The sequence below is a fragment of the Cheilinus undulatus genome, linkage group 21 (assembly GCF_018320785.1).
Source record: "Cheilinus undulatus linkage group 21, ASM1832078v1, whole genome shotgun sequence".
In the NCBI taxonomy this organism is placed as follows: Eukaryota; Metazoa; Chordata; class Actinopteri; order Labriformes; family Labridae; genus Cheilinus; species Cheilinus undulatus.
Genome location: NC_054885.1, coordinates 25,615,915 through 25,634,806, shown reverse-complemented (window position 1 = coordinate 25,634,806; position 18,892 = coordinate 25,615,915). Strand labels below are relative to the sequence as shown.

The 18,892-nt window shown below is 39.7% G+C and overlaps 1 protein-coding gene across 2 annotated transcripts in view; it reads right to left on the bottom strand.

Moving 5' to 3' along the window:
* The window catches only part of glyr1 (glyoxylate reductase 1 homolog (Arabidopsis)), a 34,972-nt gene that overhangs the window by 4,477 nt on the left and 11,603 nt on the right, over window positions 1-18,892 (bottom strand). Inside the window, exons 6-15 of one of the 2 annotated variants that reach the window (XM_041778244.1) lie at window positions 14,690-14,773; window positions 12,915-12,968; window positions 11,394-11,444; window positions 11,099-11,172; window positions 10,783-10,882; window positions 10,102-10,212; window positions 7,216-7,317; window positions 3,571-3,733; window positions 2,139-2,318; window positions 1,823-1,947 (exon numbers count right to left, since the gene is read on the bottom strand). In XM_041778244.1, coding sequence (XP_041634178.1) covers window positions 1,823-1,947; window positions 2,139-2,318; window positions 3,571-3,733; window positions 7,216-7,317; window positions 10,102-10,212; window positions 10,783-10,882; window positions 11,099-11,172; window positions 11,394-11,444; window positions 12,915-12,968; window positions 14,690-14,773 — 1,044 coding nt within the window. The remainder of the gene's footprint in view (window positions 1-1,822; window positions 1,948-2,138; window positions 2,319-3,570; window positions 3,734-7,215; window positions 7,318-10,101; window positions 10,213-10,782; window positions 10,883-11,098; window positions 11,173-11,393; window positions 11,445-12,914; window positions 12,969-14,689; window positions 14,774-18,892) is intronic. The other variant, XM_041778245.1, reaches the window with a different exon arrangement.

Genomic DNA, 18,892 nt, shown 5'->3' with positions numbered 1-18,892 from the left:
TCTGAAAATCTGATGGACGAGTCTGGGTTTGGCGGTTGCCAGCAGAACGGTACTTGTCTGACTGCATTGTGCCAGGTGTAAAGTTTGGTGGAGATGGGATTATGGTGTGGGGTTGTTTCTCCAGGAGATTTTGGACAATTCCATGCTCCCAACTTTGTGGGAACAGTTTGGGGATGGCCCCTTCCTGTTCCAACATGACTGTGCACCAGTGCACAGAGCAAGGTCCATAAAGACCTGAATGAGGGAGTTTGGTGTGGATGAACTTGACTGGCTGGCACCGAGTCCTGACCTCAACCTGATAGAACGACTTTGGGATGTATAAGAGCAGAGACTGAGAGCCAGGCCTTCTCATCCAACATCATTGTGTGACCTCACAAATGCGCCTCTGGATAAATAGTCAAAAATTCCCATAAACACACTCCTAAACCTTGTGAAAAGCCTTCCCAGAAGATTTGAAGCTGTTATAGATGCAAAGGGTGGACTGACTTCATATTAAACCCTATGGACTAAGAATGGGATGTCACTTAAGCTCATATGTGAGTCAAGGCAGGTGAGCGAATACTTTTGGCAATATAGTGTACATTAAATGCCATCTCTCCCCTGACTACAGTTGTCACAATACCAGAATTTGAATTACAATACTAGTTAAAATAAAATGATATCGATACCTGTTTCGATACCACGGCAACAAAAATTAACTTCTGGACACCAAAAAATTGACAGAAAAGAAAGGTTGACTAAAACTGAACCAACAAAAATCTGAGTTTTCATAGTAATAAAAGGCAAAATAAAGTTAAAAATGTAATCTGAATAATAATCAATGAACCAGAAGAAGCGTATAAGATGATTCCTCTCTCTGCTATTTCTGTTTTTTCCTTTTTAGGTTATTTTATAGGAACCACTGTTTTTGCAGGGCGGTGAAGGTGTTCTCACTCTGCAAGTCGAGATGATAAGAAAACTTTAAGGGACCAGGAGACATTTCTGTGTCTCTTCCAGGTCTATGTCTGTGACAGACACTAATGTTAAAGGGTGCGTCTTTGAGAGCAAAAAAGAGACTTGATCAAAACAAACAGTAACTGGATAAAACCATCCAGAGATGGTACTGCATACAGAACCATCCACATACTGTAAACAACATACTCTAGGTTTTAACCCCATTGTTTTTTTCTGGTCACAACACATTTTACCAAATACTCTGTGAATTTGTATTAGCAGACAACGTTGCATGTATCAGCAGTGCAATGTTGTAATAACTTCCATGGAGAGTAAATAGACTGCACGCCTATCACTGAGTTTACACGCTGCACATGCAGCCTGGGGGACTCTGCAGTCAGTTTGTGCCTGTGGACTGCAGAGGATTTCATAAACTTCACTTATTGACCCAGAGCTGTTAGGCTTCGTGATTAAAGTCCCGTTATGGTGCCTTCTGTCTGTCTCTCTCCTTTTTGCGTGAGCATGTTGGATGATCTGTTAATTTATCATTGACATGATAGTCAGCACACTCATGCCTGATTGAAAAAATTAAAAGTGAAAAACTTTGAAAACAAGATCAGAGTTCTTGGAAGTATGTGTTCAGCTTAATAGGCATCAATAGACTACTAAGTGATTGAAGGAGCTTTATCTCTTGCTAGAATGTGAAATATTACACTTGTGCACAAAGTAGAGCATCCAACTACCTTACGATTGCAAGACAACCAACTCTACCTACTAAGCCACAGTAATGAAAATATTATGAAGTAGTAAGGGCTGGAAATCAGCTGTAATGCATACTTTTACTTAATGTCTTCCTGAAAAATTAATGGTTCTCATAAAACAATTTTACCTCATTGGCAGCTGCAGCCATTGGAGTCGGATGGTTGGCCGTGTCACCCATTGAAATAGCCAGCCTCAGGTCCTTCTGAATATGTTTCAAATAGTAGTCTGGCTTAAAGTTGCCCTGCAAAATATCTAAAGGCAAAGAGGATATCTTTAAAAAGCACACCTTCAACAATTAGTAATTTTTATGAAACATGCTTCGCTACAAAGGCTAAAATGTAACCAATTAAAAATGATATAAGGAAAATAACTTGAAAACTGAGTAAATGAAAGAAAAACATGAGCAATGTCTTTTGTTGCCAACTTTATGAGTCTTAACTTACTTTGGCATTTCTGGTCCACAAAGGTACTTGCCATCTGGCCCTGGCATAAGATGTCAAGAAATGTCTGCTGTGATTGACCAGTGGCCTGGGCTAGAGTTAGACCCTCAGCAATAGTGGCCATAAAGCTGCCCTGAACCATGTTTAGGATCAGCATCATTCTTGCTGCATTTCCTGCTTCACCTAAAACATCCACACAAATACACACAAACAAAACAAGAAAAAAAAAACATGGATAAAGTGAAGTATAACATTCTGAGCAATGTACCACGCTTAATTTCAGTTGGCTCGGAATGGTACTGACTAGGGCTGCCAATTGATTAAAAAAGTTCCATGGCTCAATCATTAATCAAAATTAAGCACATATCGATAATTGTCTTCAGCACAGGGTCTGCATAATGCTGTTTTTAGTCATTTCTGTACCATTTCAATTGTGTTTTTTTCTGCCTTACTGTAACAGGTATTTCCAGCAAGATCTTTAAATACGCCCCTAACTAGATTTTAACCTTCCATTAGTTTTAAGAAAAATTATGTAAAGTGGGAGGCAACAGGTAGCCATGCCCCCCCGTCACAAAATCAACCTACCAGTACCTTCATATTTAAAATGCTGTTTCTGTATTCCAATTAAAAAAGGATGTAAAATTCCTTGCATAATGATAAGTAATGTCTTTAAGACTATTTGTGTATGATAAGTATTACTTGGGGATCTCTCATAATCTGTGAATTGCCCCTGACATCAGTGCATCTGAAGGTTTAAACAAAGTCTGTAATATACTTAAAATTACCAATATTTCTAAGGTAAAATAAAAGTACTAGATAACATCACCATTGAAAAAAAGAGGTAATCTTAAATTATTTAAGTTAATTTTCTAAATACCAAAGAAAAAATATAATGCCATGCACATTGCGTTTTGCAGGTGACACTTTGTGCAGGCTGCACTGCTGTAAATGTCATTAAATGTTACATCACATGGACCAACATTATCCACAAAAAAGAATGATTAAAATATTTATGGTTGGCTAGAAAATGAAGACTGGAGAAAGTCAATGCCTTAGTCAACTTGCCATTTAAAATTCCAGACCTCTCACCCTCACAAAAAGTTAGTCAAACAGCAGGGTTGTTTTCAGTTAGTTAAATGGAAGGGAGTCCATTGACAAGAGATCTTTTCTAATCTTGAAAAAGTAACAAAGGAGGGAAGAGTTTGACAAACGGACTATAAATGAGAGAAATCCAGTCAGGGACTCTGCCCAAATGATGCTGGTCCTGCCCCTTTCTAGATTAAATTATTCCATTAAAATGAATGGTGGTAAATGGGACAAACAAAGTCTTTAGCGATTTAAAAGCTTTAAATACAAAAGCTTTTCACAGATGAGTGTATCTAACAGGACATCCTGAAATGTGCTCCACTGATCTGAGTAGGTAAACTTTTCATACCCAGAAAAAAGGAGGTCTTGCCCATCGCCTGAAAGCAGCTGCTGCAGTCCTCATAGACTGTTCTGTCACCAGCTGCCAAGATGACCAGCATCCCATCATTCGAGAGTTGCTGGCTTCCTGCGACTGGAGCCTCCAGGAAACGACCACCTCGTGATGTGATCACCTGATATTCAAATAATAATTAACAATTTAAAACAGAAATACTATAAATACTTCCAAGGCTGACAAGAGGCCTCACTGTTGAAATTTAAGACAGAAAGAAGCAAAAAATAAGTCACACAAATTAAAATTTTGGATTTTTCCTGATGGTAGAAAGCTTTAAAAAGCTGCACATTTTAAAGGCCCAGTAAAGTGAAAAGCAAAATTTGTGTCATTACACACTAGATACAGTATATTGCCAAAAGGATTCGCTCACCTGCCTTGACTCACATATGAACTTAAGTGACATCCCATTCTTAGTCCATAGGGTTTAATATGACGTCAGTCCACCCTTTGCATCTACAATAGCTTCAACTCTTCTGGGAAGGCTTTCCACAAGGTTTAAAAGTGTGTTTATGGGAATTTTTGACTATTTATCCAGAGGCGTATTTGTGAGGTCACACAATGATGTTGGACGAGAAGGCCTGGCTCTCAGTCTCTGCTCTTATACATCCCAAAGTCATTCTATCAGGTTGAGGTCAGGACTCGGTGCCGGCCAGTCAAGTTCATCCACACCAAACTCCCTCATTCAGGTCTTTATGGACCTTGCTCTGTGCACTGGTGCACAGTCATGTTGGAACAGGAAGGGGCCATCCCCAAACTGTTCCCACAAAGTTGGGAGCATGGAATTGTCCAAAATCTCCTGGAGAAACAACCCCACACCATAATCCCATCTCCACCAAACTTTACACCTGGCACAATGCAGTCAGACAAGTACCGTTCTGCTGGCGACCGCCAAACCCAGACTCGTCCATCAGATTTTCAGATGGAGAAGCACGATTCGTCACCCCAGAGAGCACATCTCCACTGTTCTAGAGTCCAGTGGTGGCGTGCTTTACACCACTGCATCCGAAGCTTTGCATTGCACTTGGTGATGTATGGCTTGGAGGCAGCTGCTCGGCCATGGAAACCCATTCCACGTAGCTGTCTACACACTGCTCTTGAGCTAATCTGAAGGCCACATGAAGATGGAGGTCTGTAGCGGTTGATTCTGCAGAAAGTTGGCGACCTCTGCGCACTATGTGCCTTAGCATCCACTGACGCAGCTTCATTTTACATGGCCTACCACTTCGTCGCTGGGAAATGCTGAGATGCTTCGTTATAATACCACTGTCAGTTGACTGTGGAATTTTAGGAGCAAGGAGATTTCACGAGTGGACTTGTTGCACAGGTGGCATCCTATCACAGTACCACCCTGGAATTCAATGAGCTCCTGAGAGCAACCCATTCTTTCACAAATGTTTTTAGAAACAGTCTGCATGCATAGGTGCTTGATTTTATACAGCTGTGGCCATGGGAGTAATTGGAACACCTGATTTAAATTATTTGGATGGGTGAGTGAATATTTTTGGCAATATAGTGTATTTTGGAATAAGGTTTCTGTGAAAGCGAAAATACTGAGATCCATGTGTGACTGGATTTTTCATTTACACCATTAAAAACTTGTTCACCTCTTTCCTGGCTGGGTTATTTTGGGCAGTGCAAATATAGGAACCAACCACATCACCAGTCCCTATGAGGAATTACCCATCCCCCAAGTGCTACAATGATATAAAATCATCGAGCAGTTTCACCTTAATACAGTCTGTTTTGAGCTAACGCTATTGCCTTTATTCAAAAGCCGTTTTTACGCAGAGATTCTGCAATAAAAGAAAAAAGGAATGCCCGTCTCTGTTCCACAACGAGCAATTCACACAAAGGTGTAACAGAGGAGCGCACACCGAGGTTACACACACACCCGGCGTCCTGTAATCAGAGGGCAGCTGCTGCCCGAGCTGCTGCTTTCAATAAAACTCTTGATTTCTCGGTTCAAAACTTTGTATTTTCTAAATGAAATACAGGGAAAATAACATGAATATTCATTTTGATCGATTAGATCCAATAGACTTTGTTTCCTCCACGTTTCTGAGTTGGAGGTCCGACTTTAAGCAGTGTCACAGTGCACGTATTTATGTTGGAAGTCGGAAACTTCAGAGTACTGAGCTCACTTGAACACATCATGGAACTTTTCAGACCCTGCTGTGAGCACAGATGTGCCTGCTCTCTCCTCTCCTGTACAGAGTGTGATCAGCTGTCTAACCTCACAGTCTCTCCAGTTAATCTACATTATTCTACATTTTATCCCCGTTCTTTTCTCTGATGAAATGATGCTCGATTAAACTGCACTGGTTTTCAAATCTCCCGTTTATGGAGACAGCAGCACACACTCGCCGTTGCAGAATGCCGTGACGTCCTTTCACACTCGTCACGGAAAAGTCTGTCACAGCTCTGATACTACCTCTCGATCCAGATCAGAGGTGGGGCGAGATCAACCCCCCATTGCAGAATGGTCGCTTTTATATAGAACGGCGTTGCGGAACGAAGCCTTAACAGAAATGGAAAAGAGAGGCAGTGTGAGAGTAACTAAAGTTAACATCTAGCTACATGTAATGTTTTTGTTCACACATAGGTAAATTTTCCAAATCTATCACCTATGGATCATTTTAAGTATCTTAACAGAGAGATTTGTGCCAGAGTTCAATAAATTTAATCCCCAACTTCTGTTTCTGCTCTGGCACAGAGCCAGGCAGCCGTGCTCTTGCCAGAGTTTGCGGTCAGGTCAGGGGGCAGCCTAATTGCTGAAGTACTTGTCTAATTTTCACTTGAACCAGATGCAATAGGAACAAACACGTATCCACTGAAGGTGTATTTTACTTGTCTTTAGTTCTGGATGATTAAAAGAAGCAGGCTATGACTGTCTCTCTACAATTAGAAACAGTTTAACCTGTCTGTTGCCATCAGGATGTAAAAGTTTAGCAAAGTATTCAATGATAGAGACATTCTATTCCTGCCAAGCGCATAACAATAACAGCCTCCGATGCTAATCATCATCCAAGATTTTTTATTCTGAAGAGCATCAGCAGATGGAGTGTTTTCAGCTGCAACTTCACAACAAAGATGTCTCATAAATTGGAGAGACTTCACATAACTCAGAAAATAAGAATTAAGGAACACTTGAGTTAATTACAGAATGAAAAAAATGAAACTGAGACTTTTTAGCACTAAACTGTCTGTCATGACAAAAGTGACTGTTTCTCTAGAGACTGACAATTGAGCTGACAGGTCCAGCAGAGCAGACAGATGATTCCCCCAGGCAGGTTGAAGCATTTTATTTAATATGAGGGGATCATATTTTTGTAAGTCGGTGTGGCCTCAGCTGATTCAACCAACACACCTACGGCACCCTAGAGCTGTTTGTACTGCCTCATTTTTCATGATTTTGAAGCCTAATTTTACAAACTTAGAGATATTTTTTATAACTGAAATGAGCATGAATTATTTTGCACTTTACAGGGACTTTAACTTGACAAGATTTTATCACATTGTTCAGCTAGATTAATTTGAAATTAATTTAGACTACTTGGAGCTGGTTTGTGTGTCTGTGTTGGTGTGCATGCTTGTGTTTACCTGTGAAAGTTCTGTAATGGTCTCTGGGTCTACGGTGGACATTTCTATGTAGCATTTGCCAGGCCTGATTCCCTGCAGCACTCCACTGGGTCCCATCACCAACTGTAGAGGAACAACAACAGATACTGAGAAATATTTTTACCCACAAGGCTATTATTTACACTAGAAATAATACCAACCAAAGCTTGTACATATCTAAATCGTAATTGTGATATGTAGTAAATGTATGTATTAGGGTATGCAATGTGTCATTCCTGTACATGGAGAGGAAAGCTTCCCAGAGTCAACATTGTTGTTCCATAAGCATACTTGGCCAGTAAAGCTGATTCTGAGTGAAAGCCCACTCTGGGCCTAGGACACCATGCCTGCTTACTTCTCTAGTCTCAGGAATACACTTCACTATGGCCGCTGACCTGTCTAGTCTCAGGCATACATCTCAGTCATGTCACATGCACATCTGCACAGAGTAATGTACTAACTGTAACTGAAATTACTGTGGTGAAATGCCTTACCTTACATGCACATTTGCACTAAGTAATCAACTAACTGTAAGTTAAATAACTGTGGTAAAAAGCCTCACCTCACATGCACATTTGCACTAACGAAGCATATTAACTGTAAAGTAAATTACGATGATAAAATGCCATATGGCATATGTGTATTTGCAGCAATTACCCAATTACCATACTAACTAGTAATTGAATCCATGTGCTGTATCAGGAATTGAAGCAAAAAAAAAAAAAAAAAATTTTTTGACTGAAATTTTTTTTCAACACCAAATCATATTACCTGACCATTAACCCACCATGCCACACATATAAGAGCCTTTTTTCTGCCTATCAGTCACTTCCCAAAGGTTTTCATGTAAAAAGGAGTATACTGTGTACATGCCCTCAGCCCAAGGGCATTTACACAGGCCGTTGTTTACTGCAGGAGTAAACTTAGCAAAGCAAACTCTGTTTGAGCGCCATAGAGTCCACTGTTAGCTCCAAAAAGCAAAGTTTTTGCCCCAGTTAAACAATCCCTGTTTGTTGTCAGACAGGCAGAGCAGAGACACACACTCTCTCACCCACGCACACACATTAACACAACCCCTCATCTGTGTGTTGTGTCCAACATTGTCAAAGCTCATATCAGAAAAAGAAGACCACAAATCGATAAAATAATCTATTTCTCTAAATGAGTGTACAAATGAACAAACATTGTTGACAGAAATATTTCTTCTGAGTGTAAATATGGATGTCTGGACTCTATGAGAGTCTGTGTGGTGATGCTGCAGCTGCGCTGCCAAGCGTCCTTTTAGGATGCTCCTCCCTGCTCTAAAGAGAGCACCCCCCCCATTTTCCAAATGACGGAAATCCATTGTGGTGATGGAGAACTTTAATCCATGTGTACTGAGATGTTGACGTTATGAATGTAGTCATTGTTACTCAGATACTGTGAGAAGGCTCCGTCACCTCATATGCGTATTGTGCACTAATCACCTGTATAAAACGATCTTATGTCATGTAAAGCTGGCCCCACCTTTACATATTGTATATCTCTGATCATGTGTAGTTAGCAGTCTTGCCCCCTTTACACATCTTGCAACCATGCTATCATTATCCACAGACCTGTATATACTAAAAAACAGTAACAAAGGTGTTACATGGATGGTTGGGTCCATATTCAAAACATACGTCTTGTCTTGTCTACACAGAGATGTGTAGCTGTAAGGCTCTGCACAGGTTTTCATCTTGTACAGGGCAAAAGGTATGGTTTCTAGAAAGTGAACACAGGGTCATTTGTGTTCATCTGTAAGGTTTTTGTTAGTTGTGCCTTTAAATGTATATGAAATTTTGGTTTGTAGTTTAATTTGTACTTTTTGATACAGGGGTAATTTTGGTAAATTGGGACACTTCTGTGTAATAGCCTGTGTAAATTATGTTGTGGTTGGGGGGGAGGCTTAAATGTAGGAGATGTCTCTGGTGTTTGTAAGCAGCTACTGGATGCCTTGCTTATCCCTGGGGAAAGCAGATCCATCCGTCTGCTGCAGTGGGTGTGTCGCTGAGTGGGGGCAATCTGTTTGAAACCTGAAGCTGTTGGTGGCGACCCAAGTAGGAGTAGGTTGTAGGTTGGCTGTTCCCGGCTACAGGGGGCTGGTTTGCAAGAGCACAGAATAAAGGTTTGGATGCAGTGGTGTGGGGCCACGTTTCCAAAAGCGTTACCCTTACCTCCAGAGCTCCAAATAAACTACATTATATACACATGGCATTATCGGTGAAGGAGGACAAGGAAACCCTGACCATCACACAGAGCAGGAGAGGCAGACACAGAAGCTGAGGCTAAGCTAGGCTAAGTTGTGGTAGAAGAAGACAGGGAGGCTAAGAGAAAAGCAGCAAAGCTGCAAGAATACGTGTTGTTAACTATATGTACACCTAAACGCAGGGCAGATATGAAACAGGAGCGGTGATCAGCTTGGTCAACGCTTAGGAAGACACAGCCTCTTGTTCTCTGTCGTCCGGTGTGTAATCGCAGTTGGCAAGTGAAAACCCAGCAAAAGAGCAACCGCACTAAGGGGCAGTGATGCAATACGCTCACTGTACGTCAGTACGTCAGCCACAGCGGTGGACGGGGGCCTTAGGGGGAACTAAGAGAAGCGTAAAAAACGCAATTGTGGAGTATTATACAAAATTTAGACATATTTATGAAGTTGTCATGGTTCCAGTCTCAAACCAGTGAAGAAGAGGACCATGAAGTCCTCTGAGAGGTATGAATGACAATTGGAGCAACAGGGAGGTGTAAGTCATGACAGACGTACATCCAGACATCCACACAGACAGCTCTCCAATTATAGCAGTAAGATTCCTGACTGATTTCATTTACAGTTTCTGATGTGGTACTCACATCCCTTGCAGCCTTTGGGTCTGAGACACAAGAGAAAGTGATGTCACACATGGAAGCAACTTCTGCAGGAGTCCGACCTAACCTGGCACCTTCTTGGATGAACAAGTCACACTGCAACACAGGGGGAATGTTCATAAAGACAATCAGCAGCATGTTAACAGAAAATTATTCTCTCATTAATTTGTGTAGGCAGCAGTATTCCAGCAGTTTATCAAATGTTCAGTATTGATGAGTCTAGAACCTGTTCTGGGTTAAAACAGGTCCCTGATGTCCATTCCTGCCCATCACCTAAAAAATATTGCTATGACATAAGCATACAGTTACCTTTAAAATTATAAAAACATCTCTACAATCCGGCAAAGCACACATCTTTAAGGTTGACTCTCTTATTAGCAAAAAAACTTGAGGCTCATGTTACTGCTCTGTGAGCATATCTGAATACATTTTAAGTAGACAACACCAGCCAAAATTGGAAGAAAGGCCAGAAAGTGTTTTGACATGGTCAACATTGGTCTGTAGTGTAATGAAGTGGTTATTAAAGAGAATAAGGTTGAGAAAAAAAACATAAATAAGCAGAAATATAAAGTAAAATAAAGGAACACTTGTAGAAATAACAATTTGTGGGATTTTGAAAAGGATAATGTAGTTGCTTGTATGCATATTGCCATTCTATAAATATACCTTTTCTGCTGTGCGGTTCCACACTGTGACGACATGACCCATTTTCAAAAGGTTGGAAACAATACCACTACCCATCAGCCCCAGACCCAGGAACCCTATCCTGTTAGGCAAAGTCAAAAAAGAGCAAACACAAAGAAAACACAAACAGTCAAAGCTAAAGTTTTATATTAGTATTCTTGTATCTGAGCAGTCCAGGCTCTGATACAAGAGTACCCTTTTAAAAATGACTTATAAAATCATTCATGATTTAGGACAAATTTAAAAACTGATTTTGACAATGGTATTCAATAATGCTGCGGTGAGGATGTGTTAATACCTTTTGTCTGTTGGTGTGATGTTGCCATTGATTGCTGTGCTGTCTGCTGCTTGGATAGATGTTGACCCTGTGTCCTGTATTATCAAAAGCAATCATTTTACTTTCATACTGAAAGGAAACAGAAGCCATGCTCTGCATTGCTAAGAGTTAGTTTAAATATTTTTACAGATGTTCTTCTGAAAACATAGTTCCATATTAGAGTCAAAGTTATGTCAAAATAAAATGTATTAAGCAAATCTACAACATTGCAGTGTGTTGACTTGTTAGTTTTACTTAAAATCAAAGGCTGTTTTACCTCTTCAATGATCTTCAGGCGCTTGCTAATAGGTTCCATTGATGATGCTGGCTGTGGGAAAAGGGGAGATTTAAAAAAGGCAACCAACATATACCACATACAGGGCAGCATATAAATGGTTTAAAAGCTGTAAGACTGTATCTTGCTTTAGTTGCATGTACATTATTTTTATTCATGTGTCTGTGTTTAATATACCATTTAACATGTTGTGATGTTAATGCCAGTGATCAGTTATGGCCTCCTCCTCCTACATGTTGCACACTGGTGCCACAATTTGTCTACACATTAGACCAGATCTGCTGAATGTCTCCTTACGCTCATGTTATTCTAGAGTAGTGATGGGCGATAAATCAGTATCAATACCATCAAGGGCAAAATGTCTGCCACGGAATGGATTTTTGCAACACCATCATCACTGGTTTCTATGCATGCCCTGCATTGTGGAGTACACACAAGGGATAACTGATGCCACCACAAGCCTAGCAGAGTGGTATGTGACAGACAACAGCTCAGCATTAGTCCAGCCATCAGTTTCAGTTTCACTCTGACCCTAAAGAGCATCCAAGTAATAAGCTAATGCTCTGTGCTTCATGTTCATAACACAGACACAAACATCACCAATGCATGCCAATGTTATTAACAGAAGCACAGTAAATGAGGTAGAAAGTGAGTTCTCTTCTCTCCAAGTTTGATGTGTGTAATGTCAGCAACATATGGTGAGCGCGACTGCTCTGCAGAGTGACTCTGTTGGCCTGTCTGGGACTTTAGCATAAGCTGTGAGCTGCAACAGAGTGACTTGGTTTGATATTAGCACATAAGCAACAATTTTACTAAAGCTTCGACAATAGTTAAAATGTGTGTTTAACTTGATGACTTGTTTGTTTTGAGTCCATGATAATTCAAAGAAGTGGCTTATGATGCATAGTGAGGTCAAAAAAGGAGCTGTAAACATGGTAACCGGTACCTCTGTTAAGGCAATGATAAGCTTGCTATTTTCAACAACTTCTTCACAATAAAGTCCATTTATTTTGTTAGGGTGCTTTTGTTGTGAAGGTCCATATCAGACAACATGCTGCTTTCAGTAGCAGCCAGCCACACCTCAGCAGGAGAGAAAATAAACTTAAAAAAAACAGTTGTAGTTGTTAAGAAATAAACACAGAGATGATCTTGACCTTGTACACAAATCATTTTTCTGTTATCCTGTGCTCAGACATGAGTTGACTTTGCCATCACAAGTCTGTTTTGAGAGGGAGAAGGGGGATTGTTATACCTGAATATGCTTTTAAATGAATCACCCCTTTTTAATTTTGTAATATTGTGATATGATACTGTTCCTGCAAAGGGAAAAAACCATGGTATAAATGTTTGGCTACAAAGCAATACATGCTCACGGCAACATCAGTGACCTTGCCTTTGGCCCTGCTGTCGCTTTCACAGAGGCATAATCAAACAAGAAAGACTTAAGGAAAAATTGAAACCAAGAGCCATGAATAAAATATAATGAAGCATGTTTCCTCTTACCTTCTCAGACTGGCTAAGCAGGAAGTGATGGAAATGTGGGTCATCCTTCACAGGCTGTAACAAAAGAATGTTCAGTTTAGCAGACAACCCTTTAAATACATACATTCCTAATGGAGAATAAAGTGTCTGCACAACGCAATGCCAACACATCAGGGTCCTTGCTATATTCTTAAACAATCTGCCGTGCTTTTCAAGAGTTTCAGGAGAGAAATTTGTCTCTGAAAAAGAAATCATGGGCTGCTTTTGCACTGATAAAATGTAAAATACCTCCAAGTATTCAAGTTTGTTTTTCCAAAACCCCAAACACAGCAGAAATTAAATGGCTGTTTAAGCCATTCAAGTGTTCAAATTTAGCACACACACACTATTTAGTTAAAAAATAACAGGGATGCATGATATAGGATTTTTGCCAGTATCCGAAATGCTGATATTTCCAAACTCATTTTAGCCGATACCGATGTGTGCACTAGGGCTGACAGCTTCCATTCAATTGGTCGATTAATTGATTGATAAGCTTTTGTTCGACCAAGATCCCCCTGGTCAGCGAATATCAAGCAGGAGCAGCAAAGAACCTGGATGGATTGAATTAGTCCGCAGTGAGGTGATTTTTTTTTTTTTTTTTTTTTAAATGAATGAATGAATGATTTCTTTTTTACCTGAACGACCAATCAATTAATTGGTGCCTGGGTGCAATTTTGGTCGAGCAAGGTCTTTTTTTGGTTGACTACAGCCCTAGTGTGCACATTTTTAAGGTTAAAAAAAGCCATTCTTTCCCTGTAGCAGATCCGACCTGTGGTTGAAGTTAATTCTTCTAATTGAATAGCAGGTTTGCATAGTAATTCCCCAAGACAATCCTGACAAAGTACTTAAAATAACACAATAAAAACACAGCCTGCTGAACTGAAAGAAATTAAACTAGCTGTAATTCAGACTTTAAACTTCAATCCTTAGAACACACTTGAAGTTTAAGGAATGAGGATAAAACTAGAAACACAGTAATGATGGGGTTGGCCATCGGTTTTGGTTTAAACTGCACATACTCATTTTGAATACCTACTGATATGTACTGCCAAAATATCGGCTGTAAATCTTGGCAGAAATTTTCATATCTGTCGATACCGATAACACAGTTTTGAGTCATCTATCCAGGCTGGCTGTCTATTACTATATCTAGAAGAGGAAAAAAAAAAATCTTTGCAATTTGAATATATATATATATATATATATATACACACATAAAGTCAGGGGAGGAAATGTAAAGCCAACTCCAGTGTATAACCTAAATGTATTCCTTTGCACTCTGTAGTGTAATATTTTTTGGATGTTTTTATTTTTGAAACATATACTGTAGTTAGTAAACAAAAGCAAAAAAAAAAAAAAAGGAAGTAAATTACTTATCAATTTCTGATTTCTGTGACAATGTTTCCACTGACATAAAGATAAGAAGTTCATGACTGAAAAGTTTGTTATGGGGTTGCAGTGTTTTTTTGTGGCAATACATTTTGAGTGGCTTTTAATAAGATATGTTAGAATAAAAAGAAGGAAGTTGGGAAAACTCAATAAAATCTCGACAATTTTGGAGCCTTCACATACAGAGCTGGGGACCACATCAACAAAGCACACCAAACAGTTTCAGTAGTCAAGAGTGAGCACCAGAAAGGTTGGAAGGGAAAGATTTGCATTTGTTGGAGATTAAAGCCAAAGACCAAGGTCAGGTAGAAGTACAAACAGGAAAGCAAGACAAGCTTGGTGGGAGGGGGACGGGGTTCACCTACACTGCTTTCCCATTTGAATCCTGAGCAAGGTCCAGCCCCAAGCCTCTCAATAGTAGACGGCTCTGGATCAGAGTCAGTTAAGTCCTTAAGGAGGAGAGAGACACATATACACCTTTTTCATTTAGGTCAATGCCTCCTGATGTTGGGGATGTTTTTTGCCTCACACGTAAAATTGACAGTTGTGGAGAAAAAATCTCAAATTCCATTATCCATCCACTGTACTTAACCTGCATACCTTTGTATGTCTTACAACCCATTCTGTAATTAACTAATTGATAAATGGAAAAAAAGATGGTACTTATTGGTAGTGTTTGTAGCATCTCAAAAAGCTAAAAATAGCCTTTTCCTATCATATTTTGAAAATGGCAAGTCAAGTTCACTTTAGATGGGTGGTATGCCAGTCTTGTTCCATTTTTCCATCTTTTGTTACAAAATGATTAACCCACTCATTAAATTAAGCACATATGAAACAATACCCCCCATTCTCACACACACACACACACACACACACACACACATTTTTAATTTTTATTCAAGCTTACAGCTGTTGACAGAGAGCACTACCTTTCTTTGGTGTTCAGAAGGCAAACTGGGAGAGCCTCGAAAGTAATACCCTGGTATTTTCTCCCTGTTTGCCTATAAACTAGTTAGTTTAAAGTAAACACCATCTACAATGTGTTTATGTCTTGAATCCAGATTTTTTCTCACCCAAGATGTTAATTACATTAAGAAGCTCATTAAAGTTTTCTAATAAATTCAGTAGCTTAAAGTATTGTACTGAAGGAAGGACTGTTAGTCCATCATTCTCTCTTGCTATATTGGTAGGAGTTTTTTGCTGCTAATCCAGCACTAAGGTAGTTAGTGAACAAGCATCTGCATCAGTGGGGAAGTCCACCCAACACCGTATTTACTGATGTCATGGTTTAACACATCAAGCATCTCTTTCTGAATGAAGACACAGAAATCCCAGTGACTGGAAATTTAAACAAACTGACATGTATGGATACCATTAACCTAATCTTAAATTTCATTTGAGTTTAAAAAGAAACATGGATAACTTAAACAAAAAAATTTACACCAGCAATTGTTGAACTATGAATCTGTGATGGGTTAGGATTAAATATCAACAATTATTCACAACTCCACCTGTTATTATATGACAATAACAATGAACAGACTGATCAAAAATCTTAATTCTTTTAAGTCCAATAAATTCATGCAAAATTTGATTCTTGCTCCTCCAATAAATCGTATTTATCTAACTTCATTTTGTAACTGTTTAATGGCTGCTGGAAGCCGTTAATTACTGGATTTTAAAAAATGTCCAAGTCTTGTTTTGGGTAAAGTGATTTATTTATTATGAAGAGGTGCATACCTACTCCTTTTATCAAATAACCCTCTCATTATAGGCAAGTATCCGTTGTGGACAGATTAGAAAAACAATAGAGAGATATTGTTATTTCCTTTGAGGCTAAGGGGACTCAGTGTTTCCCATCAATTATTTAGACAATTGTGCTCTGCCAAAGTCTAATCTTCACTGCCATAGTCAAATTTGCCCCACCAATGTTACAGTCCTTAACTGCCTCTTTTTTTTTCAAATTCTGTTCTTGCACTCCCAGCTCTCTGAGTAATGAAACAGCTGAACTTGCTACAAATCCTCTACATCCAACTTCTACTGGACAAGTCCTGACTTTCAATCTCCGCAGTTTAGTTTCAGCTCCTAAATCTGCATACCTAAGTTTTTTCCTTTCATAAGCTTCTTCCACAATTCTACGTACCTGCTCCACTAACAGCCTCCTTCTATCTTTAGGACCGGCTTTGTTCCACGCCAGTTTGCCTGAGCCAAGCCTCAAGCCTTCCCGCCTATCTAGACATTGTCTTCTATCTCTGCATGTCTAAGAGCTGCCTCTGCCTCCTGTACTAACTGTCTTGGGTTCCATTTCCTCTCTCTAGTTGGATTTGGAACCACACTACTCTCTGCGTTCTTCGCTCCTGATAACAACAACTCTGTTCTAACCTTTGTGCACTTGAACTCTTCTGTTAAGCAAACAATTGGGAGCTGAGGTATCCCTTTACCATACAGTGCCACACTACTAAGGTACCAGGGAACTCCCAACCAGCATGTTAAAAAAAACTCTTTGCCCTCTGGCTGCTTTTGCAAACAGGATTTGTGGGTACAAATCCTGTTTGCAAAAGCAGCCAGAGGGAAAGAGGCAGTCAGCCGGTAAAAGTTCTTCAGTTCGAGGTCAGTGAAATAGTTGCATTCAGATTAATTAGTTGTTGGATAACCAGTAATTCCTAGAGAGAATACAGCTGCTGAAACACTTCTCTGTTTCTGTGATTTGATTAATTCCTGAGTTGCATTAACAAGGGGGAGGAACAGGATGTTAATTATCGTAAACTACTCCACTGTAGAAAGTGAGCTTAACTTGGGATGGGCATGTTTAAACAGTTAAATTTGTTTCAAATTGGCTGGCACGAGACTTACAAGCCGGATAAATTAACTCATCAAGTTTTATAAACACAGGCTTGAAATCCCAGTTTATGGGCGCACTCACACTAGGCAATCTGTACTTGTACCATGCTAAAGCCATTTGACCCCCCACTGTAGTCCCCTTTTTAGCCCACACTCACACTCCTCAAGGCATCCAGGCCTAAGTACGGATACGTCCCTTACTGACGTCACACGTAGCATCCACTGATGATGAATTTTCAAGTCTTGATGACTCACCATAAGTATACATTCATTTTTATTTAAGGCTGTAATAAAGCAATCTGTTTATACAATATCTGGGGTATTTCACCTGATCTGGGATCAGGAACATGATATCACAGTTTTTTAAGTAAGAAATAGAAACAAAATAGTATGCAGGCTGTCGAGGGTTGAACTCCAGACAGCCTAACTACTCAACCGAAGTGAAAGAAGGCCACATATCAAAGCACAATATTAATCAGCAAAGAGGAACAAACAAATGTAACAAATGTTAGAAGTGCTGTATAGAGTTTATCAGGCTCCCATCAAATCTGCCTACACAATGACCCTGTGATGAGTTTCACTGTTTCCCAAGGATTTCCTCCTCTTTAGAATTGTCTGTTAAATGCAATTTAACTTGGCGTTTCACCAAATGGGGAAACAGACACCTAAGAACATCCCTAGTAATCCCTGACTAGACTAACCTTGCAAACCAGATGGATACGCCCATTTCCTTGTTTTTCACTGGCAAATCCATCTTGCAAAGCTCCCATCTGAACCGTTTGGGCCCGGTTAGAAAGTGACAGGACCAATCAGCGAGGAGGGGCAGTACTTTCAGGCGCAGCAGAGTCGTGACATAAACAAGCAGCAGCAAGAGCTGGTGCAGTTATTAAGGAAGAGATTAGCGTGGATGCTGCTAAAGCATAAGTTTTATCAGAACTTGACGATATTTCTTCAAGAACAAAGAACAGCAGTGAGTTGTTTTCTTTTCAAAAACGGCAAAAGTTGAGTACTTACATGTCTATAGTCTCCATGTTTCGCATTATTCCTCAGTAGCTGCGCACGTGCAGCTTGCTAGCGGCTATGTCACATGCTGTGTTGCTCTGATTGGCCCATAGAGATGTGACAGACAGTATGTTAACCCAATCATATCCTGAGGATTTTTCAAAACCTCTGACTTTTCTCAAACGTTTCCTATTGAAGCTTTCCCAGATGGATGTGTGAAACACATCCATCTGGCATGTCAGGTTATGACTAGACATCAAAATACTTAAATGAACAATCTATATCTCACACTATCAAGACCAGCCATGCTTAACACCATAGCCAGAATTTTGATAATCATCTGAGCATTGCTCTAGTTAGGCATTAGGTATTTTTCTCAAAACAGTGGAGAGCAGGGAAACTAGTTCAGGGATTGGGCTAGTTCGATTTTACCTTTTTTGAAATTCAGCAGTCTAAAATGTTCTTCACACTCTGTTTGATACTAACCAAGACAAAGTTTACTGGTACTTGGGCTAGAGTTATCAAACTCTTAATCCTAATTCACAAGAAATTAATTTTACATACATTCAAAAGGGAAAGCTGCTATGAAGCTACAGTGCTTACCATATCTTCCAGACTATAAGTCACACTTTTTTTCATAGTTTGGCTGGTCCTGCGACTTATAATCAGGTGCGACTTATATATTTTAAAATATATATAATCTAACATGTTTTTGAATTTTAATT